Source organism: Triturus cristatus, chromosome 2_2, assembly GCF_964204655.1.
Source record: "Triturus cristatus chromosome 2_2, aTriCri1.1, whole genome shotgun sequence".
NCBI lineage: Eukaryota > Metazoa > Chordata > Amphibia > Caudata > Salamandridae > Triturus > Triturus cristatus.
Window position 1 is genome coordinate 669,282,786 of NC_140582.1, and position 26,849 is coordinate 669,309,634.

The following is a 26,849-nucleotide window of genomic DNA, read 5'->3' on the forward strand; positions in this document are numbered from 1 at the left end:
TTTCCTTTCAACCACACTATCTGGAGACCATTGCCCATAGATCAAGTACCCAAATGCTAGGCCCCTCATGACCTCTCTGATTCCACGTTTCCCTTCTCATCGACAACTTCCACACCGAAGAATGCGGATCCCCATAGGGTAATGGAACAGAGACCCTTCCGGTACTGCCTAACCCTGACCATGACAACAACTTGTGTGAAGCTCTTTGGCCATTTAGCCATCACGCTCCATCAGCTGACGCCCAGCCAAAATACCATCTCTTCCAGAGGCTCCAACCCAGAGGACGAAGAAGAAGCTTCTCCATTCTTCAAGACCAGTGTCTCTCGAATGAAGACCTCCACCAGAGTCATAAGTATAGTTGGCTCCAACACCCACTCCAACCCTCCTAAAAGACTTCATGCAGAGGCAGAGCACTGCTCTTGAGGGAGTTGGGAGAAAAGCCCTGTGCACAAAACGTGACTGCCTCAAGTTAGACATAAATGTCCTCCACGAGAATGGTTGAGACACTATCAAAATCATAGCAGATTGTGATTCTTCTTTGTGGTAGACACCAGGGTCTATCTTCAGCACACAGTGCCTGGAGACAGTGACCTCAGTTCTTCATGAGATGCCCGTAGGGCACCTCCCAGGTCACTTAACTGTCTGGAGTGGCTTTGACTCCACAACACACTTGGCAGGGCCGCAGTCATGAAGTCCACTAGTGGGGCACATGGGCCACCAGCAGGCACGTATACCAGTTTCAGTCTGGCCTACCACATGGAGACACCACTCCAGGTGCCTAAAACGAGGGTTGATGACAATGTTTGCACTGCCCGATCCAGGAGTAACACTAGTCCTTCAGCGAACTTAATTAGCAACTCTGTCTGACAGATCCTCTACCAGGATTACAGAGGTCACTTCCATTATCCTCTCCTCCTGCAGGGTTGGCACTTCCTTCCCGGTCTCTCAGGTAGGAGATCTTGGTACCAAGGGCAGTCCAATAATTCCTCCATCTGATAAAGACTTCTAGCTGCAGATTCCTTACCTTAGAATATCCCTAGATGTCAGACTGGAACCGGAAGATTTTTGCGCAGTACCCCTGTGGGCTGGTAGGTGGTGTGGTGTGGCTCCGCGTTGGCGTCATCCAGAACCATCAGTATGACCGATACAAAAACCTGCTCTAGTGCCGATGTCTCCGGTGCCACCGATTCCCCATGACGGTACCATCCCCATCCTAATTCCTGACTCCTTCATGGAACTGGATGGGCATCGTCCAACACCAGTTCCTGTGCCGATCTGGACTATGTTCTCTGGAGTGAGCCAGTGCCTTTTACGATTGATAAGCCTGGAGAGGGAGAGAAATAGGAGATATTTGAGGATCCTTATGTTTACCAGCATCCCTTAGATAAGTAGTACAACTGGTTTGACTAACAGACAGAGGCCAGTGGCTAGACACTTCACCTGACACTGGTCTGGTCTCTCCTCCTACCATAGTAATCGAGAAGGGAACCTCTTTTGCTATGGTGGTCTGTAAGGTGGCTGAGGCGTGGACTTTAGCCTGCCCTCAGTGGCGGTCAAGACAAATGTTTTGACGGAGGGGCTTCAGCCAGGAGTCGCCCCCTCTGGATCCATACTCCCATTCAATGAAGCCCTTACTGACGTCCTACTCGGGGCCTGGTCCAAGCCCTGCACAGGTCCTCCTGTGCATAGGACAATTGTTCACCACAATTGCCACATCTTGAGGGACCCCGGTTTCCTAACTCAGCACACCACCCTGGAGTGCTTGGTAGCCCAAGCTTCCACTTGCAGGATCAACCCCGGCTCTTTCCCTACCTCTCCACCGGATAGGGAATCCAAAAGGCTGGATACCTTTGGAAAGAGGAGGTTCCCTATCGCCAAACTTACACTGCTGTTGTTGAACATAGCGTGTCTTGGGGGCCAATAGTCCCGTATGATCTGGGATTCGATTGCGCAAGTGCTGTCCATGCTCTCCCAAGCTATTACTGAGCAATTTCATTGTCGGTGGCCCTGCAGCACCAGACCTTGTTGAAAACAACACATTTTTAGGGGATATTCAAGCCTCAGTTACGTACATGCCCTTTGATGGCTCTTGCCTTTTTCGAGAGAAGGCGGACTCAGCACTGGAGCTCTTTAAGGAAAGCCGAGCTACAGCCAGGTCCTTAGGCTTGTCTATGGCCCTTCGTCATATTCAGGCCACCATCTGCCCCTTTTGTGGCCACAGAAGGGGTCACCAACCACTTCGATACCCTCCCAGCCACCACAGCCAACAGGCTTCCCAGCCGTTTGTGGACAGGACACGGTCCCATAAAAACCACATGAGATAGGAGGCCAGAGGTCAGGTAAGTACACCTCCCACCCCAGCTGCTGCAGCCTTCAAACCCCTTTAGTTTGCCGTCCTCTAGTTTGGATCATGGGCATCCAGTGGGAGGCCGGATACCCATCACCTGCACCACTGTCGATCCTCTGGATATGTGTCAGATAGCAACGTTGGCATCCTTGCACATGTTTGTCAAACACCACTTCCTGGGCAGTTAGGTCTGTCCTGATGGGCACATCGCCTGTTCGGTCCTACAGTACTTTTTGATTTAGAATTGGCTTTGCAAACCCACCTCCTGGGAAGGCATTGTGTGGGTATCTATTCTCAGGTAAGGAATTTTTGGCTAGAAATCTCTATCAGAAGGACAAGATACCTTTGGTAACGAACTCCTTATCTGGTAGAGACTCTAGCTACCCTCCCCCTCTGCAAGCCAACTGGAGTTTCAGGGACTACCTTCTCAGGGAATTAGTTTTTGCTGCACCAGTGGCCCTGCTCTCCTGGTGAGGAAAGTCACAGAAGTAACTGACATCAGTGCGGCAGGATGGCACCTATATGGTAAACGTCCTTTACAACGACTGTGTTACAATTCATGTCATTACCCTGCATTTTTTACTCCGCAAAATCTTGTACAATGCAGGGCTTTAAACCGCAAACCATTACAATGCTTTACCCATTAAAACGCCCCGGTGGAGTTAGAATAGTAAATTGCGTTGTAATGGACAATGCGTTGTAATGGATTGCATTGTCAAGCCCTGCGTTGTAAAAGATTTTGCAGAGTAAAAAATGTGGGGTAATGACACACGTTGTAAATGTGTGTGGGGTAAAGTGTCATATTCCACTTATATAAGTACTGTGCACATCACTTCGAGCGAGGACGGCATAGAGGTGAACAATGCCACCAACATGTGCCCCGGGGTCCTGTTAAAAAACCTTCCGGGTCCAGTCCGATGCCTGGTGATGTTCAGAGATAAGGAATCTGAGGCTAAATAGAGTCTCTATCATATAGGTTGTTACAGAAGGTAAAATACCTGTTCTTCAGATTTGACTCCATGTGTATACTGCCTCACCACTGGAGAGTTGCAACATTAACTTTGGATGCATAGTAGACCCTGAAAACTCAGTGGAGTACACCCTGCCCTGTAGAAGAGAACACAACAAGGAACAATGGATTTTGAGCTTCCATCTTAATTCCGATTTCAAAGATAACAGGTGTGTATTCAAGGTGTGCTACCTTGGAACCGGTTTTGGTCGGTTCCCCTTTCATGTGTCCTCACCAGGACACCTTCCAGGCTTGGTCTCTGTCTGCAAGGATTATCCGCCCAGCAGGACAGTGTCCAGGTGCAGTAACCATCACAATAGTTCAAAGAGGTGAGAGCAAGCACCACCCAGCTATTTTCGTCCCCCCCCTTACAGAGATCAGGAAAAGAGACAAAAACTGTCCCTTCAAAGGGCTCCTTTTCCGGACAACAGATACTGTAGACTTCATCCTGTACCCCCTGCCATATTCCTAAAGACAGCTGCAGCATGGGTCATTTCAAACTCACTGTATCAGGAAGGGCCCTGGTACTTCAAAGGAGGTCTGTCTAATCTTTCTTTACCATACCATCTGGTGTTTGCCCTCCATCTAGGAGATGCGAGCAATACTTATATACTGTCTGGAGAAAGAAACTGCTCCGGTATCATGTAATCTGGTCTTGCCCTTACAGCTCACGGGATGTCATGTTCAGCATACTGGGTTCACGGTGATCAGTGGAGCTATATATGATGGGCCTGTAAGCGCACATTCATATCCCACAGGTAAAAAGCCAGTCACTATAATTCACCAACCTTGGTATGCTGCCACCACTGACAGGGATGCTCGTCCCCTGTCACTATGTGGGTGTGCTTGTTGTGCTCCTCCTGGTTCAGGGCATGTTCTAAAACCTATCATTGTCAAAAAACATGCCTAGGTCAATACAGGCACATGGGATTAGTATGTGGCTTGAGCAAAAATATAAAATACAGGATCACAGGTATGCAGTTCCGGCACGCAGAGCGATGGGCACAACTCTACATTATGCAGGGGACAGTCTTGTCCTAACAAGGCAGTTTCTGCCGATGTTGAAGGTCATGTTCAAGTTTGCCCTGGAGACATTCAGGGATCCTGTGATGGCCAGGTAGTAACACCTAGGATCAAAATGAAGAACAAACCCTCTAGCATTCACCATGTCCCACCTACTCCCTGGTAATGCACACAGCCCACAAGCAGGATTCTGGTCAAGCCACAAATAATGCTCCTGCACCTGACAAGAATCTGTACACAGCAAGCAGCAGGGTGGCTATATCCACTGGGCCATAGACAACCCTGTGGGGCTCTCCTTCTACTATCAGAGAGCTCTGTGGGAACAAATACAGCAGCTGATAAAGCATCTCCCTGAGGAGTTCCGGAAAAGCGGTAAGAAGATAGGGCCCGAGGTAAGAGCACCCACCCTTTGCACCTTTAATGCCTTGGACACAGCAATGCCTGGCTCTGTATCTCAGTGTTTAAGCTGTGGGTTCAGCAGCATTTCCTCATGCCCTTTGACAGGGAACAACTACTTAGGCCTAAGGTTGATGATATGTTGAAGAAGATAAAGAAGGACTCTTGATATCGCTCATTGATGTGTTTGCCCTTCAAACTCTGGCTTCCAGAGGCTCCATTCAGAACCAGCAACCTGAAGGAGGTGCTAGGCCACCTCACCTGACCACACTCATTCATCGCAGAGGTAGCAACAGCCTTTCCACATCCAGGTGGGAAGGTATACACCAGGGGTGCCTCCAGTGGCAATAGCAACAAAGGCAAAGGGAGGGGAGTCTCCAGCAAAGGAGTGTACACACCTAAGCACTGACTTCCTCTCCATCCCCTCTATACCCCCTATCCTCCCAATCACATGCAACCTGTCGGTGGAGCTTACAGGATTGTTCTCTAGTTTTAAGGAAATCATATCAGATTAGTGGGTAATGGTGGTTAGCCACAGCTGCTGCCTAGAGCTTCTCAAGCTCCTTCCATCATAGCACCCAAAACACATACCCTCAGCAGAGAACATTTCATCGTTCTAGAGGAAGAGTTCAGTCTCTCCTCCACAAAGGAACCATAGAAACGGTGCCCCCTCTCCACTAGGGCAAGTACTGCTACTCTCTTTACTTCTTCATCCCCAAGAAGAACGACCGTCTAAAACCAATCTTGGACCTCAGGCCTCTTAATAATCCTGTTGCAACATTTTTACAAGGCAACCATAGAGTATGTCATCCCTCTACTCTGAATTGGAGACTACTTGATGGCGCCAGACCTGAACAATGACTACTTTCACATCCCCATCCATCCTGCCCACCAACGCTACCTCTACTTTTTGGTAAGTGGTCATCATCAATTCAAAATGCTTTCCTTTCAGGCTACCACTTCCCCAAGGGACTTCACAAAGTGCCTGCCAGTGGTAGCCGCTCATCTATTGAATGGATCATACCCTTTATCAGCCAGTCTTCAACGATTGGCTGATCAAGAGCTCACGCATGCAACAAATCCTAGCTGACATCCAAGCTGCGATCTCCCTGCTTCATGATCTGAAATTCAATATAAATGCCACTGAGTCTCACAAACAACCCCTGGAGATCCAGATCTTCCTGGAGTCTGTGCTTAGTGCAGTCACAGGCAAAACCTACTCCAAGCAGCAGAGGGTGTTGGCATTCCAGCAATTCATACTTCTTTTTCCAACCATCAAGTCACAGTTAGAAATGTCATGCTTATCCTCGAGATGATGGCCTCCTGCATCGCCATAGTACCCAACCCTTGGCTCCATATGCACTCATTTTAGGAATGCCTATTGCCTCAATAGTTGCAAGCAGGTGGTCTTTGGGAAAATCTAGGGTTGGTAAAGGGCAGCACCTATCATTCTCTGTAGTAGTACAACAACATCAACCTGTTGCAGTGCAGGCCTTTCTCAGACTCCATTCCATAAGTCAGCATTATCTTAGATGCCTCTCTCACCAACTGGAGGCTCATCTTGATGATCTCACAATATGAGGGTTTGCCTCCCATCCCCAGGGGCAGCACATTAAATATCTCCAGCTGCTAGCTATACACCTTCTAGTTTCTAGCGATTTAGCAGTAACAGAACCCTTGTGGCTCCTGGTGGACTCCGTAGATCTGTGACATAGGTGTTAGAGCTGAATGCGATGAAGGCTGATTTAGAATGTTGGGTTTGCTGTTACCTGCTGAATAATAAAGATGTGTAATACAAAGCCTAGTGTGTGGCATTGTCATTTTTTGGGTACCCATGCTGGGAAAGACGCTACAAATTGTGATTAGATAGAGAATAAGTAACCCAAAGATCGACAGTGCTCTATAAGAGAGTTTGTTGTGGTCCAAGAAAATTGCTTGTGCGTGTCACATGTGCCATCGTCGAAGTATGGAATCGACACTTAATGCATATGGAGTCAAAGCACAGCTCTAGCCACTGTGAAGCAGTTAAACATAACAAAAGCATTGCAGAGAATCTACACATCAGTGCCCGAGAACCTGCTGGTCAGGCCATATATAAAGGTACTCCTCTACCACAAAAGGTTAAGTCATACTCTATACGAAGTGTCAATGCTGAATGCGGATACATTCGGGTTTTTAAAGAGCCGTCATTGATAGTTGGAAACTACAAAATAATGCTGCGAACGGATGCGCTGCGATTCAGAGACGAACTGGGTGTCGAAAAGTGTAAATTGATATTTAGAAAAGAAGAAAGAATTGACTAACCAAATCCATTAGAGTGAGCCATCGTACTGCTGCTCTTGGTGAAATGGCTCATGGAGACATCCTCAACTTCACAGGTCTTCGAAGAATAAATATTTGAGAGTGACTGGCAGAATAGTGACATTCTTCAGATGGCAGCAAAGAAAGTAAAATTTCAAGATATAATAAAAAATGGTCCAAATGCCAGCACGTCGCAAGGCCTCAGCAATGAGTTGTCTAAATCAGATCACAGTGACCCACCAATGGTGTTATTAGTTTCAGCACTGATCTACAACGCTGCTGTGTTCCTGAAACCACCACCACCATCTGATACCACCAAAAAGCAAAATATTGGTGATAGATGGATCGTTTGCTTAGAGACATTTTAGGATTTCATTGATGTGCTTGCAGAGACTGATCACAAAAAGATGATCAAATACCAAACAAATCTTGCTGGTCATGGTGTAAAAGAAGTTATAAGGAAGATGCCACAAACTGACGGAGAAATCATATGCAGTCAGATTACAGAAACTAAGAAACGCTAGTTCAATCCAATGCCCAATGTAGATTACGAAAGATACATTTACAGTCAAGAACAACAGAAAGTTGGTGAAACCATTGAATAATTTGCAGAGAGACTCGACACACTCATCAAACCCTGAAAGTTAAATGCATTTTATGATGGAGAAGCTATACGTCTTATAGTTATTGATGGATACTTGCAAGATTCATTCAGATGACGAATGCTGAGAGAAGCACTTAGTCTGGAGCAAGTATCAAATAGCTGCCAAAGTCTGAAAGACACAAAGTGATGTCAACACATAAAAAGAAGTTGTGTTTTAGATGTGGATTTTTGTTTCTACATGAAGATAAATGTGACGCCATTGGACAGGTATGTAAAGGATGTGGGAAGGATAACCATTTTGTGATAGTTTGTAACTCGCATCCACAAGGCTAAGCGGAGACATCAGTTAAGACAAATCGATACTGAACGAAGTCAATTGTCACCTAAATCATCATCAAGCAGTTCTTCTAGATCAGTATCAAGTGAAAGTAAAGAAGTTGGTAGTGCCATGTTGATGTTTACCTTAAAAAAGCATGCGCATGTTGGACTGGCCGCATATGAAGAAAAATGTCAGTCAAAGAAAAAACGACATGCTAAAGCACCAAAATCATTTAGTGTCCTCACACACATTTCAATATTAATTTATCTTTCACTGAGCCAGTCAAAATCTCACTTTTTCCATTGATAAAAAGATAGATTTAGTGAACAAATCAGCTTTAGTTGTGGCAGGTGTTTTTGCTGTGGATTGAGGTAAAGTCAGTTGCAAATGCCAGTTGGCTTTGTGCAGATCCATAAATGATCAGACTTATAAACATGTAAGATATTATCTTGGTTATTCCTTTTCTGATAGAGTGCTGTTACAGACTGCATGGAATTGAAAGAGAGGATCATTTTGACCAGTAGCTTATCTCTTGAGATGATAAGTTTACTTGTGGAGTGCCTGACGCTTTACTTCTAATACCTGTCTTTCTTTTATAGATCGGGCTATGGAACCTGGCGCTCCACCTCTCCTTTGTGGCAAAGTATCACGGGACATTAAACAGGAAGTTGATAAACTGACCTGCAATCACAGAGGAAAGAAACTAAGGTGGTTTTCGGAGTGCCTTTCGGTAAGCAGTCAGCGAACCTAATATGGAAGGTGCATGACTCCCCCTTTTATGATGGTGCTCTAGGATTGCAAGAAAATTAAACTTCTTCCAAGTCATGAAGTCTTAGTCATTTAACACAGAATGTAATCTCAGGTTTATGCTCCTGGAAGGATGACAGCACGTCAGAGGAATACAGGGAATCAGAAACAATTATGCAAAATGATCAAACGTGTAACCCCACAATGCCTAACCAACTTTTGTTTCTGTCCTGTAGTTGGTTTCCAGGCTGTAGTGTACGGAAAATGTATCTCCAAGTGTCTTTCTCCCAAATTTCAGTGATCAATTCCCCAAGAGAGAAGTAGTAGCCATCTTACCAATGGTAGAATTATATATGGGTTTACCCAGAAGTAGTCTGTTTGCTTTTTAGTAACACAGCATAATGCAAGGCAATATCTGCCTGTTTAGAGGTGTGTATGACCCCATAATTAACAAAAAAGTGTTTGGTGTTTCTAGTTCACTTGGCCTTTTCAAAGTATTATCAAAGGTATCTGTTTTATTTTTAAGAAGAAATCCTTTGTGGTATGACTTTATGCAAATCCTAAACATCCACTAATCCTTGTCACCATAGTGAAAGCAGCTTGTAGACCGAAAACATCAGGGAAACAATGGGTTATGTTCAGGGACAAAAGAAGAACTGTCAATCTCCTTAAAGACATATGAAGATACTACCATCAATAACACTAAGCAGATATGAAGATACAGGCCTCTCTAGATAAACAAAGGCCTGTCACTTGTCAGACTCCTGCAATTACACCCCATACATCAAAGTGGATGCTGTTCTAAGGTGAATTCTTAAGGAAGCAGATGAGGGACCATGTAATTCCGTCCGGGTCAGTAGGGGAGAAGATGAAATATAAACTGGTATTCCAGGTTGTGCCCGTATTTCAAAGTCAGATCTGACATCCACATCAATCCACGTGGTGTCCAGTAAGTGAAGAAACCACGGACATTGAATTTGTTGCCCGTAACGCCTGCTTTCCAGTACAGACGCCAATCCGCAGCCGACACGGCTGAGCATATGGCTGTTGTGTGTCTTCTCCCCTACTGACAGGGACGGAATTACAACCGGCACAGAGGTTGGCAGAAATAACTTGCTACATGACAGCCCTGGGGAAGTCGTGGCTTCACTCCCGGACGACGAAACACGTGTTGGCTAGAACAATCAACAGAAGAAAATAAAATCACAAGAAACCAAGACTGCATTATGGATATATCTTTGTGTAATGAGCAACAGCTTCATTGATGTATGAGCACTCGGCATTGTCTAATCTATGATCCTGTCTAGTACTCCATCTCCCTGAGTCACCTTGATATGGGTTCCGTCTTAATCCATATACTGGAGCAGTACGTCCCCAGCAGCTAACACAAGACATGTACTTGACTCCTTCACCCAATTCACCATTTGCCCCTTTACATGGCTGATCACCTGTTGACCTAGGTGTTTAGGGTTTAAGATACCAATCTCACCCCTTGGGTCTAAGCACCCTTGTAAGCCGGAAATGACTTTTACCACCGGATTTGACTTCTCCACTATTAAACAGGACATCTGCTTCACCCCCGATACACGACCTAACCTTCAGAGGCAAGTGACGAGGTCCAGTACCAAACCTGTTGCAGCCTCTTAACTGTGAGGCACAATATCCAATATATATATTCATGGGATGTCAGGTAAAATGGAACACACAGGAGTACTGACTTCTCCATGCTCACCCCTGGTGCTCCGGATACTGCACTACCTCCCACATGGATCCCGCAATAGGAGATAGAGATTCTGGCTCACCTGCCGGGGTTCCATTAAACTACATGCACGCCGCAGGAACAACACTCCCGCAAAGGCAGAACACAGGGTAGGTCGGGCGCTAGGTGCGATCACCGACAACCGTGAGTAACTCTATGCTCCCTTTCTTCATAGCATGGCCGCCCATTGGATGCTTTCTACGCACTCAGACTATCATAGTCACGTCTTGATAACTTCGTTCACTTTTCTGGCCCTTCTCTATAGGATTAGTGCCACACAAGTGAGCGTCAATTCAGGTTTGTGCGACTGGGTCCTCAATAGATATACATAATTTGGGTAAGTCTTGTATGAAGGAATTCTAAGCGTTTTGCCTACATCATATGTCTCTTTATCAGCGAGGCATATACTACAGGTGATTTTTGACAGGCCAACACGTTTCTGTGTGTGAATCACAGGGGCAAACTCCCCACACACCGATTATGTCACAAAGGTGACATTGACTTGCATGTGTGCGAATTCTTGCTTATGTTGTGATTTTTAACTCTAGAATGGTACTTCGCCCATGATGCACTGATGGGGGTGAATACCTGCTTACCTACCTCTGCCTGTCACTTTCAAAACCAATGGTACAGCATGATGATGGTACATTTTGATAATTTGTTTCTCCGTATATTGCCCATCCCTTTTTCTAAAGGTTTTACCCAGAAGCTATACTATGTATCTGTGTGACTTTTCACGTGTATGGTACTAGACACATGCACTGACCACCCCTTTGTGAGTAGATAAGGATACATGGTCCTGAAGAAATGCCATGATCGCTCAGACAATAAAAGGCATGAAACATGTCGACCCACGTCCTTACTTATAGCATGCCAGAGTAGACCATTATATCCATCTCTCGCCCAAATCTATGTATAAATAGGAACCCAGCAATTAAATAGTTTTTTGGGATCCTATAGTTATTTTTATTGCACATTATCTCCAGTCTACTCACTCCATTCACACACCCTTTTTATCACACCTCATGCTCCACATCGACAAAAAGAAAAGAACTCCGGCAAAGAGCCCCCTTGCAGGGCCCATTGGGCATTGTAGCGCCAGCCAAATGAGGAGCTGCCTGATGATGAAGCATGACACCCCTTGGGGTGTGTGTGGGCCCTTGCTTCTAAATGGAGCACTCCCCTTGTTTCTTCCTGGTAAAACCTATATGATTTCATAGGAACTGCATACCTCTTTTTGATACTATCAGGGGCACTTATTATGGACCTTTTTATAACCCCTGGTCCCTCCTCTTTGTATTTGAAATAAAAAGTACCACTGAAACTAAAAGAGCATGGTGTCCAGTACTGGCTGGCAGGAAAGAGGGGTGGAGGGGCGGGGGGAAGTGGGGTTTGGCAGGGGACAAAATTACCACTTCCGCCTTCCGCCGGCCGCTTCCCTCCTCCACTTCTCAGGCGATTCCCGGAACCAAGAGGCATCCAGGCTCCCCATAGCCAATCACAATGCTGCAATGCAGCGATGTGATTGGCTCCCCTAAGCCAAACACGACACAGCAATGCAGCATTGTGATTGATCTGAGCACCGTGGATCAGCGCTCATATGGTGACTGGGGCCCTGGGCATGTTCCCCATCAGGCTGTGTAATGTAGCGTGGTGGGGACATGCAAAGTGCGCATGACTGTTTGGCTGGGCCAAGACAGCCGGCCAAGCAGTCATGTGCACTTGTAGTGTGCAAACCACTCCTACCCCTGTGCCTCTAGACCCACCCTGCCCTAACCAAGCCCCGAACGTGCGAAAAATAAAATGATAATAACTGTGTTATCATTTTATTTTTCCTGTTCAAAGAGCAGTGGGGCAACTCTCCTCCGCCTTATCGGAGGAGCCACCCTTGATAGTGTCTGCAGCATTCAAAATAGTTCTACTTTTTCCGTTTCCCCTGAACAAAACGCCACCACACAAAGCTAAAAACAGCTAGCTTCACCAGAAAACACAGATGAAACTGTCACACAAAGCGAGAAGCATGCACAGAGGAGGATGGTGTCTATGAGACCATATCCTTCTTAAGTCATGGGGTTAGTTTCCCAGGGAAAACTCTTCAAGAAACAGGCCTTAAGCCAGTTGCTTAAACTTGTGAAGTAGAATTGCCATCTGAACTCTTTTCAGGCAAGTTTCCGGCCTGCGCATAGTCTAAAACTAGTCATATTTTCCATACTAGTGTAAATGACATCTGATGGATTGTTGACAACTAATGTGTCAGATTACTGATCATGTTAGATAGCCTTGGCCTTCTACACGATTGACCACAACATCCTTTTTAAAACAGTGACATGGAGGTGGGGATAAATAACTTGTGCCTAAAGTGGATGAATTATTTCCTTGAAGGAAGGGACTGAGCATTTGCTCTACCCACTTTCTCATCTGAAGACAAAACTTTGAGCTGTGGTGTCCTGCAGGGGTTGATTCTCAGCTTCTTCTTATTGTGAAATCTGTATGTGCTTCCACTTGCCACAATACTGCATTGGGATGGAGTCTGATTTGACTTATAAGTGAATGACACTCAGCTCTTATTTAACATATCCTATCTCTATGGTGAAGGTCTCTGAGGCATAGCAAACAACTTGGTATCACTTGGTGGTTAATGTCCATCAATGTTCTCAAATTAAAAATAACTGAGATTCTGCTTACAAGTAGCAAGAGTTGCAAGTGTTTGTTTTTGCCAAGTCAGCATTTACATCCCAGTTCTAAATGCTTTAATCCAATGTATGATATTTTATGCCAACTCTCTATCAATCAACTCTTACATCATCTTCAACTGGGCCATAATGTAGATGCCTGCCTATTTTCGAATGCAACCATACTTGGCTGTATTTCACCTGTGCTAAGGTCCCTCAATTGGCTGGCAATGTGCCTTTGGACTTGGCTTCCTTTCAGACTGGAACTAAATCCTTACAGGTATCTGTACAACAGCAGGTTGTTAGACCCCTCACCTGATTCTCTTGCCTGTACTTTCTCATCTAAAGCCCAATGGAGCAGTACTGTTTGAAGTCATAACAATATCAAGCTTTTGGATGTTTTGCCTCTCTCATAATGTTCATTGCATCCAGAGGCTACTTCAAATTACCTGATTTGATTTGTTCAGACATCAAGCTGTCAGGTTTAGCAACAGAAGACTTAGATGGGCAATTCTGGTGACCATTACTTTTAGGAGAACCTGTCTGCCTATCAATCCCCTGTTGGGTTTTTTCAACAGGTGTGTTAAATCTGGATCCCAAGACTGCTGTACCAAGTCCAAGGTGATGAGAACAACACCCCTGGATATTGTAGTTTTGAGTGACGAGTGTGTATGTATATGAGATTGATGATAATTTTCAGTAGTATAGGAAATGTGTAATAGAGGATGATAGAGCCTGGTTAGCAAATCAAAAGGCTATTTATCTTAGAGTTGGGTTTTCAATACTTGGATGCAAATTCTCACTATTTCACACTTTGTATCCAGAACACTTTTGGAGGTTTTCTACAAACCTAAGGCATCTGCAAGAATTCGTCTTGAATTGGTTGAGTTTGATGATGACTTTTGGCAATAGAGACAAGAGGGCGTGGAACAGAAAAAAGCACTTCACCAGCAGATCAAAAGGACATTCGAAGGGGACTTTTAAAATACTGGTTTTATCTCTGCAATTAAAACTATACACAATATACTTTAGAAGACAGTATTCTACATGTAAAAAGAAATTAATAAGATGTTGAGGCAGAGCTAAACGACATTAGTGACATTAATCGACCCAAATCATTTTAACAAGTTGTTTTTAGAGTTTTTGAAACCAAAAAAATCAAGAGTAATATTATGTTGCCGCTCAAACCCTGGCATATCTATTAAGACTGCGATTACAGATGCTACAAAGGCGCCATTTATGGCTGTCGTCACACTGGCCTTGTAACTGTGAAAGATTATGTTGGCTTGTTGGAATTCTGTGATCAACTAGTGACACAAAAATTGTTGCAGAAAGCGTGTTACTACATTTAACCATCTATTCAACTGTGACTATGTGAAATATCAGCCATACCACAAAAGAGTTCATACCCCAAGTTACAGAAAATAGCATTGAGGGCTGGAGGATGATACACGCTGCTATATTTAAATCTCCAGCTAATTATTATTTGGTGTTTGTCAGTAAGTCAAAGATGCATAATATAATCAACTATGAGTGTTTATCAGCACTTTTTGTGTCACATTTATCAAAGTTAAGAAAGGAAAGCAGTTGTGATAATTAATACATTTGCATTTTGGTTAAATGTCCTTTTTTAAGTATGTGTTTCATTTATTGTGTTCAGCCCCCTGGAGGAAGCAAGAATTTGTGGGACCTTGTTGCTGTATTAAAAGGACAAGATGACAGTTTGCTTCCACAGAACTACTGTAAGGGGATCATGCACATGAAACACCTGGTTAGATTTAAAACTGTAAGTACAAATGTCACTGAACTCTTAAGTGCCACCATTTTAGGCTTTTGTATGTTCACCTGGCTCACTTCAGACAGAACTAAGGGCCTGGTTCAGAGTTTGGCATATGAGGTACACTGCCACAAACGTGACGGATATCACATCTGCCTTATCACAGGTGCATTATATCCTGATGTACCTTTAATAAGGTGAACTGTATATCCATTATGTTCTGAAAGAGTACCCTGTCCGCCAAACCATAAATAAAGCCCTAAATCCTTATGTGGTTTTTATACGAGCAGGCTGGTGGCCTTGTTTTACGTATTCTAACTAAAACTGCACATTACCTCCTTATGCACTATCACATCCTATTACTTACTTTCTCAGATGCACCAGTCTCAGAAAACCTACACCCTGTTGGCAATTTATTCTGTAATAAACCTTTTGGAGGTGGCGGTTGTAGTATCTTGTGAGTTAAAGATGAAGGTACCCATTTGGTTCCTGATGGACTCCGTAGAACAGTGACTTAAGTGCGTGGGGTGGGTAATTGAATTCATGATAGAATGTTCAGCTCACGGTTGCACGCTGATGAATAAAGATGTGTAATACCAAGTTCCTTTTGTGGCGTGATCATTTAAAAGTACTTGGGCTGGGGGAGGATGCTACAACTGGCAACAAAATAGGGGATTACATAAACCCTGCAAGTCAAAGAATTGAGTGCTTCCTCTGCCAGACCTCTGCCGTGTTCTGGCAAACTGCTTGTGCATGCCATGTGTGCCTCAGTTGAAGTGAAAATCGACGGTTGGCGTACGTGAAGTCAAAGGTCCACTCTAGCCAGTGCTAGGCATGTGAAGAAAGTGAAGGCCTAAAAGAAAGAGTGTTTGTCGTCGGATAGAAATTTGCTGGGAAACTCGAAACAAGAGGTACTGTGCCACAACGAGACACAGCCATCATTCATACAATAGAACCCTAAAGGCTGCAACAACCCTAATGGCAGCAACCCCGGTCCAGCTAGAGGCTGTGCTAGCCGATTGCTAGGAAGCGCTGAAAGCAGAGACATTTCTAAGATCAAGAAATGTTAAAGGCTGTGGAAACCAGATACGGAAAGAGCAGTGAGCGGCGACAATCAAACATAAAGAGAATACATTCACGCTTACCAGAACTTGAGTAAAGCGAGTCATCATACCACAGCTTTTGGCCAGTTGTTGTGAATATGGAGCCGGTGAGCCCTGAAGTGGACACCACAGACAGTCTCGTGTGTGTTCCACACAACTTGAAAGTCCTTCAGAAATTGAACTGCTCCAATGGCAATGTGGAAAGAAGCCACACCAGTTCAGATTGGCCATAACGATCCTGAACCCAGCACATCCAAAGGTTTTATATATGGTATGAATGGTGCCGGTTCAGGTGAACAACACATACTCTTTAAAGTAAGATCCATAGCTGGTTATAAAGCCACTGTGTTGTACGGTTTCCACTTTTCAGTAGGAACTCTTCGTTTGTTGTACAAAATAAATGTTGGGATGGTGCCAGACTGATTCCATGCACCCCATCAGGATATGTTGGCCTATATACCAGCTAGCTCACAGTGCCACCATAAGTACCCCTAAACCTATTAAGGTAACAAATGGTTTGGGCAACCTCAGGACTTGACAACCTTGATCCCCCAGGATTCTTGTTAACAGATATAGAATCTTTTTGCTCAGTCACTTTTGCTCTCTCAGAGAGCTATACAAGAAATACACAAAGGGGTGTTCCCAATATTTATTGAACCATCGTGATTCTTGTATAAAGTATATGCACTGCAATAATCAATAGACAAAAGGAGATAAAAATGATTAACAATATAGGGGCAGTGAACATAATGAATATGTCTACCATCGTGCTAAGACAGTGTATTTATGGTGGCATATAAGTACTGAGTATAGTGTACTCATACTATGCATTCCCAAACCTAGTTGCCTGGGGTGTGCGTTTTGCCAAGAATCCCCTATCGAATTATTTAAATCCCCATTAGCTGAAGGCAAGGTAAGTAGGCCCCAGTATTGGTCACGTGTTGGACATCCCTCCTCGCAGAGGGATAAACAGGAACTAGCAGAGCTGGAACTCCAGCACAGCGATAACCTGATGACAGCTGAGTGGTCCTCTGATCTGAGCACGGAAATACGTGTGTTTTTATAGCTACAGTGTTCATGTTTCTATGTTGACGATCGAGCTGAGCTGATATTGTTTATTGTCTCTTTGATAGCAATTTCGCCTTTATGGTTGAAGTAACAAATAACAACATTTGCACAATGTGAGTCGAGGCCTTGCACGAAATGTTGAAGGTGTTGTGATAGTGTACTTATGAAGTGATTTTGTAAGCAGTGTGGTTTCAGAGAAACTAATCCTGCACTGTCATACAAGCAAAAGTGTGTCAAAAGTCATTGTATGAAAGAGAAGGGAACTTAAGGAACGTGTACTTGTTAAAATGGCAGTGTTTCTTCCCAGGCCTAATTGAGCCACTGCCTTCTTTCGATACAACCAAAATGCAAATTATTGGCGATATATGGACTGCCTGCAGCATTGATGCACTGGAAGTAGCACATGGCAAAAATTTCATTAAATACCTAAAGAATTAGGGGTAAAAGAAGTGATAAAGAAAATACCACCAGGTGATAAAGTGGCATACCGTCAAATCAAAGAACTGTTAAACACCAAGTTGAATCCAATACTAAATGTCAACTATGATAGGTACATTTTCAGTCAGAAAGGTAGAGACACTGGCAAAACGATGGATGAGTTTTTAGAAAGACTTGATTTGCTCATAAAGTATTGAAAGTTAAATGAGTTCAACAACAAAGAATGTGTGTCTCGGAGTTATAGGTGGTTGCCTGTCCGATTCCTTCAAATGCTGAAGGATACACTCAGCTTAAAGCAAGTACCATGGCTGCCAGAGCGAAGGAGTGAGCCGACAGACAGGCAGCTAACATGGAGGCTGGAATGGCCCAGAACGAGACAGCACTGAGTGTGAAAAGTAAGTCGAACACTAGGCAGAAGGCCATAAAGTAATGTCTCCTAAGAAAAAGAAGTTGAGTTTCCGATTTCCTTTCCACATAAAAAAGAATCATTTTGTAAAAGGGAGAGAAAGATCAAGTGTGTCACATCAAGAAAACAAAATAGAGGAAAGATCAAGTGTGTCACGTCGAGAAAACAAAATGGATGCCAAAAAGTTCCAAGTGTGACGTTCTACATACGCCCACAAGGCCAAGTGGCACCATCTGTTGAGAAGTAGAAACTGAACGATGTGGATTGTTTTCAAATTCTTCGTCTAAAAGTTTGTCGCCTTCATTGAAGAGTGACAGTAAGGAAGATAGGTGTGTTATATCAATGTTGACTGCCGGATGACGTGAACATGTAGGATTAGCTTTATGCAAGGAAGAATGCCGGTCAAAGCTAGGCCGACAATTGAAAGTGCAAAAGTCATTTGGACAATGTCCCAAGATCACGCTGAAAGTGAATGGGTGCTCCATACCTTTTATCATAGACAGTGGTGCGTCGATAAACATTATACCGGTAAAGAAGTACAATTAACTCTCTCTAGTACTCCATTTAACTCAATCAAAAACCAAAGTGTATACGTGGGCTGCTTCAACACCACTGCAAAATCATGGTTCATTAATAGCCACAGTGAAGCATAAAAATATCAAAGTACAAACGTCAATTCATGTCTTACCAGGCACTTCATTGGGTGCATGTTTATTCAGTTTCAGTACTGGTGCCGACATGGAGCTGATTTCTGTAAACTACAATGTCAATGCATGTCATGAGAATACTGAATCAATTTCCATCTTTGTTTCATGGATTAAGAAGACTTAAGACCATTAACGTGCTACTTCACATAAATGAGGACATTCACCCGGTTGCTCAATGACATCGCTGAATTGCATTCCATTTACAAGAGGCTGTTGAGAAACAACTGGATACGTTATTAAATCATGACATCATTGAGCGATCCACTGGTCCAACGCCATGGATATCACCCATAGTGATAGTGGCGAAAAAGGATAGTGGAGGAGCTGTGTGCATCTGCGCTGATATGCGCCATTCAAATAAGGCGATTGAAAGAGAAAGGCAACTAGGTCTGCACATTGCCAACATGATTACTCAGCTGAATGGAGCTGAAGTATTTTCCTGACTTGATTTGAACAAAGGGTATTACCAGCTCAAACTGAAATAGAATTGCAGGTACAGTACTACCTTTTTGACTCATGTTGTTTTGTTTCGAGATAAAAGGCTACGTTTCGGTGTGTCGTCAGCAGGCAAATGTTTTCAGGGTGTCATTTGTGGCATAATACAGTCAATCACAAATGCTTTCAATTACAGTAATGACATACTAATTTTTGAGGCCACACAAAAATAAAATGATAAAGCTCTGACACAAGTGTGTCATATACTTGCAGGTCTCACTTTAAACGCAGCAAAGTGTGACTTTAATCACACCAAACTCAAGTTCTTTGGCCATGACTTTACCAATGGGTAAATGACTCCAGACCTGAACTAAGTACAAATCTTGTCATCCACTTTACCCCCCAAGATGTAACTATGCTAAGATTTTTCCTTGGTATGGTCAGTTATTGTTCAACATATGTACGTGACATTTCCACTGTAAGTGCTCCATTGAGAGACTTAACTAAATGAAATATATCATTCAAGGGGTCCAGCGAATGTGAGCAAAGCTTCAGGAAAATCAAGCATTCATTTGAGAAGGCAACTGAAATGGCATACTTTGATCCGAAATTGCAGACGGAGGTTGTTGTTAATGCAATCCCAGTGGGACTAGGCATCATTCTTGCCTAGCACACTGGACATTTTCATGCCCCAATACACAATGTGGCTTATGCTAAATGCTAGCCGAAGTTTGTCAATGACAGAACGTGCTTATTCACAGCCTGAAAGAGAAAGCCTGGCTGTAATGTAGGCCTGCGAACGTTTTCATGTGTTCGTATATGGAAAACATTTCACAGTTGTCACTGATCACCAAGCATTGCTCACCATTTTCGGCAATCCTAAAGCCAAGATTCCCCTTCGCATTGAGAGGTGGTCATTGCAAGAGTATGATTATACAATTGTTTATCATCCAGGAAAAGATCAAAACCTTACTGACTACTTCTAACGATGCCACTACAGTGTCATTGCACCACCTCTAAAGCGGCTGATGCCTACGTTAATTTCTTTGTGAAAACCAGTACTTCTGCTGCCACATTGGTAGAACAAATCTTTGCTGACACAAGTACTGACAGAGATTTGCTAATACTCAGAGATTATTAGACACCAGCTGTGGCAAACACATTCTCAACCTCTCCATGATGACCTTGAAGACTAGAAATTCAAAGAAGTGTTCGAAGAACTTACAGTTACTCCCAAAGGCATCATCTTACAAGGGTCAAGAATTGTCAAACACGAGCATCTGAGACAACAGGTCATTGAACTGGCCCATGAGGGATACCGTGGGGTCTGTTACTATGAAACGAGCTTTACGGGACCAAGTACGGTTTCTTCGTCTTGATGAAAGAGTTGAAAAAGAGTTAAAGGCCTTTCATTTGTTCAACTGTTGGTCATCTAAGACAACCCCACTTCCGCTGAACATGTCTGATCTCCCAAAGGATGCCTGGGAAAATATTGCAATTGACTTCTTTAATAATGGACATCATCTACTAGTAATTGTTGATGAATATGCCCGCTTTCCTCTGGTGGAAGATCGGTCGTCAACCTTTCATCACAAAGTCATTGAGAAACTAGAAAGTACTTATGCAGCTTGGGGTGTTTCATCAAATTTGAAATCTTACAATGACCTGCATTTCAGTAATTGAAAGACTTTCTCACTCATTTAAATATCAAGCATCATAAAAACACATCTCTTTAGCCACAAGTGAGTGGTGTGCTCGAGGGACTTACGAGTACCCTCAGGAAGATTGTTCAGTGCGCTGCGCTGGAAAAGCTTGTAATGAAATGAGTCTACGCTTCATGCATACAAGTCAACTCTGCATTCTACCACAGGTGAACGTTTTTCTACCTTAAGTTTTGGGAGAGCCATGGGCCCCAAAGTGTCACAATGGACCAATGAGAGATCTATTGACATTGATAAACTTAAAACCAATGATTTGTCTCACAATCGCAAAATGAAGACCTATGCAGATTACGCCAAAGTGCTCAGAACACTGTGTATAACATAGGACATCAGGTGATCCTCAGGCAGAAACAAAAACACAAGACTGATGCTGCTTTTGATGCTGGCCCACTGAGAATTGTGACCAGTAATGGACACATGGTGACTGTTTGCCATCCTGGAAAGACTATTACATTAGATTCTTTGCATTTCAAGCACCTGCCTTGACCTTCTCTAACTACAGATGTCAGGGGGAGCCTTATCCACCTGAGAGTCCAGAGAGCCCAATGACTGTATCAATGTCTCTGTTACCAATGCCAGTCATGGACCTTTCTTTAGTATCTCCACAGCCACATCGGACCCGATCTGAGTGATTATTTTGAGTGGCAAAATGACATAATGAAGAGTTGAGTTGTAATATGCATATGTATTATTGGTACTTTCTATTTAACAATTGGGAGATGTAGTGTCTTGTGAGTTAGAGATGACGGTAAACTTTTAGTTCCTGGCAGACTCCATAGAACAGTGACTACCCACCCATTGCACTTCCATCAAATCCATGATATCGAATGTTCAGTTGACTGTTACATACTGATGAATAAAGACATGTACTACCAAGCTCGGTGTGTAGCATGATCATTTTGAAGTACTAGGCCTGGGGTAGTATGCTACAGGAGTTACCACTCTTGTCTAGCTTGCAGTTGTGGGGGAAAGTATGCCTCCAAGAAGTCCCCGTGCCCTTATCAAGTCACATTCAATTTAAGTCTGCATTATTGGAAGCTGCAACAGGAGTGCAAAAAGACCCGGTGGGCTCGTCTATATAGAAGTTCGGAATGGTCCAAATGTTATATGGGCAAGATGTGGCACTGTGTTGTCTGGTGTTCTAATTACTTGAAAAGCTGCTCTTTATCAAATCTCTAAAGATCCCCTCCCAAAAATATTTAAAGTTTAGTGAAAATGGTGCATTTGCCAACACAACTTTTGTGATGGGAACAAATTAATAGATTTTGGCTCATTGGTTTAATTGATATTGATTATTCATGTGACAGCTTGCACTCTTGCATTTCGAAGCACAACATCAGTAATTTGCAGATACAAGATACTTAAAATACATGAGCTCAACATGTGCGCTATACATGTCTGCTAATGTGCTTTCAAATGTTCTCATGACTGACTTTGGGTGTTTGTCATGAATAGTCTATGTCTGTCATTAGGACATATTTCTTTATTCACATAGTTTTGTATAGTGCGAACGTGACCCAAAGGGTATCTAAGCGCTGCACATTGGGAAAAAAACACTATAAAACAGAGTGCATGATTGAAAGCATATAGTTTGTTTTCATTGTTCGTTCTCCAGGCTGAACAGTAGATGTGACTAGTTATATTTGTATGTCGACGAGTGGCACCTCGGGTGTCAAACCAAACTATAGTCTTCCATGATCTCTATTCTAATGTTAAAAGAATCTGTTTAGTAAAATTCTTTAGATCACCTTTTTGAAAGTGGTGATCGCTGGATATGACTAAATCTCCACAGGGTGAGAGTGCCATATCCTTGGGACAGATCTGTTGAAAGTGCAGGCGTACATTTTTGTTTTTTGAAGTTTTAGCCGGAGGGAGCTGGTTTTCTGTAGGGAGTGGCTGCCTCATGAATTTGTAAGTTTATTTGGAAGGTAACTGAGTTCATCATGCTCAAGGCTTTGTGCGTCAAGCACACTATTTTCATCTGGATCCTGGCTTTGAATGGGAGCTATGGAGAGACTCGAAGGAAGATGTAATGTGGTTGAACCGTCTCATTCCTGTTATCAGAATTGCTGCTGCATTGAGAGTCACCCTGAATGGAGCAGTTCAGGATTTTGGTTATTCTAGTAAGGTCGGACTACCAGAGTCCATTTTTGGTATGACTAGTGATTGTACAACCGTTGTACATATGAAAGCACCTTGAAATACATGAGCTCAGGATGTGCACTGTATGAAAAATGAATTTATTTTGTACAGCTCACATCATCAGCTGATGTGCTTCAAGGTGCTCTGATATCTGCTGATGACTAGGGGTGGGCGGAATTTGCGGAATTGCGTTACGCAAATCTCCGCGAAACGGTAAAAAATCTCCGCGAACACGCAGAAATTCCGCGAACACGCGGAATTGCTTGTTCGCGATGCTTTTTTCCTGTTCACAATTGCTGTTTGCGTGCTCGGGGAGAAATATCTCGCGAACACGCATTTTGAGATCGCGAACAAGCAAAAATTTCGCGAAATCGCGGAAAGCAGACTTTTTAGCAATTTCGCGTTCTCCGCGGAACGCGAAATTCCGCAAATTCCGCGAGCGGAACGGAATTTACCGCCCAGGCCTACTGATGACTCATGTTAGCTATTCATGTCCCTCAAGAGACGTGAGCGGCCAACATCACATGCTGAGGGACTGATCCTCTCTCATGCAAGGACAACCAACTGAAACTCCATTTTTTCCCAACTCATCACGGGGTGGGGTAGAGTCAGTGATACTTGCTGACCCCTCCATGACCTGTATTGACTTAGGAAAGGTTGGGGTGATGAGGAAGATTCGTACACGAAGCCTGAAGTGATTGACAAGTGTTCCCTGAAAGTAGAGCGATGATGCCCTTTATACACCTCACTGCTTTAAAATGTGACGCTGCCGCACATTATTAGCGGGTGGTCCAAAGTCAGATCTTAGGCTGCTTTATATAAAAAACAAACAATCCATGAATACTGGCACATGCACACTAACGCATGTGCCTCTCAAAATTGCCCAGCTGCCTGACGTGTTAGGGTTGTGAAAGTCACGCATCCAGGGCATTGTTTTGAAAAGAATTGTGGATGGTAATTGCTAATTGCAATTACTATCCACATGACTAAAGAAATTTGAAAGGCAGAGCCCGTATGCCCTGCATCAGCAGCCGGCCCTGCCTAGTCATGTGAGGAATGTGCCCTCATGCACCCAAAGGCTCTATGAGATCATGAAGTGAAGCTGTATAATACAGATCATCAACCAAAGTAGCCAGGCAAGCCCAATCCTGCTGTAACTTGAGAGAACTGATCCATGTCACCTCTTGAGGCTGATGCCGTGACAGGTCCTCTTCGTGGCTGAGCTCATCTTGTAAATCCAAATCCAAGTTGAAGCAGAAACAGAAGATGGTGTAGCAGGACTGGACACACTAACAAAGGTAACCCCCTAGTGAGTTAATTTTAGGTCAGGGAACAGGGGGAAAAAAAAAAAAAACTGAACTATACTGAAAAGAATCCCTCTAGACCTATCTTGTTTTACTTAGAGTGGGTACAGATGGAAATAGGTATCACAACAATATTATCATTTTTACACATTTTTTTTATTGTTTGTATTTATTTTTTCATATTTTATGCCACTTCACAATAAATTCTCATACTGTGCAATTCATCTCTGTTTAAATAAATATTTTTTATATACAGTACAAAGTGTCAACAAACATTTTTTTTGGTTGTTTAACCATGTGAGTATCATCAATGATTCACAACAAATGAAAATGTCCCCACATCAATCACACCTCCGAAAAAATCTACATACATATCACATTCACACAACACCTTACATACAGCACCCCAAGTGGAGAAGAACAGCAATGGTATAGCTTGTCCAAGACAGGGCAAGCCGTTGTGTCTTCTGACCAATTGCTAAACATTAGGGTGTCTCATACTGTCTGGTCGACGCACGTTTCGGTGGCCTAATATTCTTCAATTGCCACCTTCCTCAGGACCTGTTGCTACATGAATTAATCACGGGCAAAGGTGGGGACTTGAATAATCTGAAATTCAATAATCTGAAATTCAATAAAAATAATGTCACTGGACATGATTTGGAGTAACATTAAATACCATCTATCAATCCCACAGGAGAGTATGCAATTTATCTCCAATACTTCATTGTAAAAAATCCCTCTGACACTGACGGGTTAGCAATAGCGCTTCTAAATTCATCGCTCTCTAAGTAGTATTATTTATATACAGGGATCAGAAAAAAGGAAGGTAAGAAAAAGTAAAGTGGAGAGTGAGAATGAGTCAAAGTGTGTGGGAGGTTAGTTGGAGTATATAGTCTTTAACAGCTCTGTCTCCATCCACCCCAATTTTACGTTCTGATACATTTGGTAGGTTTAAAAGGTAAAAGAGTAGCTCTACCTTGTGCCTATCGAGTCGCGTTGGCTCACTAGTAATGATATAGTGGTATGTGGTTTTCTGGGTATCACAAGAAACTCGCCTTACTGGTTGTTACTGTGGAGAATAATGCTAATTTAGCTAATCTCTTACTCATGGGTCTCTCATTGTTAGGCCACATAGTGATCTATGTTATCTCTCCTCGACATACCTTTCATTAGTCTGAGTCGCTCTTCAGATATAAAGTGAGGCCATAACGACGCCACGAACTCGGTATCTGATGTCTTGTAGTTTGGGAAGGTTTGTTGCTCCCAGGGTGCTAAAATCTTCGGGGAACCTGTTTGGAATGATAAAGGCTAGGGATTATTATCTCTGAGATATTTCAAACAGAAAGGAAGTATAGAGTTGATTATGGTTCTTTTCATACAGACTTTTTTTTACTCTTCAAGAGAAACCTACTTATTCAGCGTTGTTCACAGTTTCATCTTTTTCAGTATCCACGATGATTGTTTACTGTTTCCTTGATTTATCTCGATGGGTATAGCTGTCTTTGTAGAGGGTCAGCATTTATATCTTAGTATTTTTGCCAGCGCTAGTAAGGGAATCCAAGTGAGAGAAAGGGTAAGGTGCAGCTGTATCTATTGCCATTCTACACAAAGTAAAAGTGCGCGCATACGTATCTCAATTCCCGACATTGTAAATTCAATATCTTTGATATGGGTATTTTACCCATGCGGGGACACGGTGCTCGTAATAATTAGAGTCGGTTCATTTCCAGCCTCCCCGAGATAGTCACCGAGACATATTTACGTAGTTTTTTCATTACGACTTGTTTTACAACAAGAAACTAGTTTGTCGTTTGCTGCGCAGTTACAACTCAATTAGATTATCCATCACTTAGAATGCCCTTTAAAGCCCAGTACGGAAATGTTCGTATAGGGATAACTCACCTTTCAATCACCGATATGCAAAGTTCTCCCGGGAATCCTGACGTAGTCCTGCTCCTTGTGAATCCTGAGCAACACTGTTGCTTTTTATATACTTTCTCCACGGGGTTGATTATCCAGTAATTAGTTAATTACAGACACTTGTGATTCGCTGACAGGAGGCTGGACATAGCTTACCGATGCTTTCACTCTACATATCATTTTCCTGTTATCGTGTCCTCCATCTAGGAATGGTTTGCGATCACAGGTGCCCTAGTGCAACTAAGCTGCCTATCATCCAGTTTCCATCCACGTACCGCTATTGAACCTATACTACGGAGTTATATCCAATGTTATGTCTACTGTTCGTTATAATCATACCCGTCAGCCCCCAAATAAAGAAAGTCAACGTGGTGATATTTTCATTGAAAAGCTTAGGCGCCATGTTGGTATGGTATAGTATAGTAGCAGGACTGGACCCCATCCCTCCACTTTCGATCTAAAAAAAAGTCACATCAGCCTCCATGGCTCTTTAGTTTGCCCTTAGTGGCACACAACTAACCTGCTGCAAGCAGAACTCAACATTTTCTCCCAGTGTGGCAGTCTATCACATCCAACACATGGGTCCTCTAGAATATCCAGCAGGGCTACACCTTCCAATTTCCTTCTAACCCACCACAGCTTCTGGCC

The 26,849-nt window shown here is 43.3% G+C and overlaps 1 protein-coding gene across 4 annotated transcripts in view; it reads left to right on the top strand.

Annotated features, from left to right (window-relative positions):
• WDR17 (WD repeat domain 17) overlaps positions 1-26,849 on the top strand; it is a 1,003,384-nt gene that overhangs the window by 569,582 nt on the left and 406,953 nt on the right. For all 4 annotated transcript variants that reach the window (XR_014978161.1, XM_085641859.1, XM_085641857.1 and 1 more), the window contains 2 exons: positions 8,599-8,729; positions 14,838-14,963. Coding sequence is in view for 3 of the 4 variants with exons in the window: in XM_085641859.1 (XP_085497985.1) it covers positions 8,599-8,729; positions 14,838-14,963 (257 nt within the window). In the remaining variant the exon portion in view is untranslated. The remainder of the gene's footprint in view (positions 1-8,598; positions 8,730-14,837; positions 14,964-26,849) is intronic.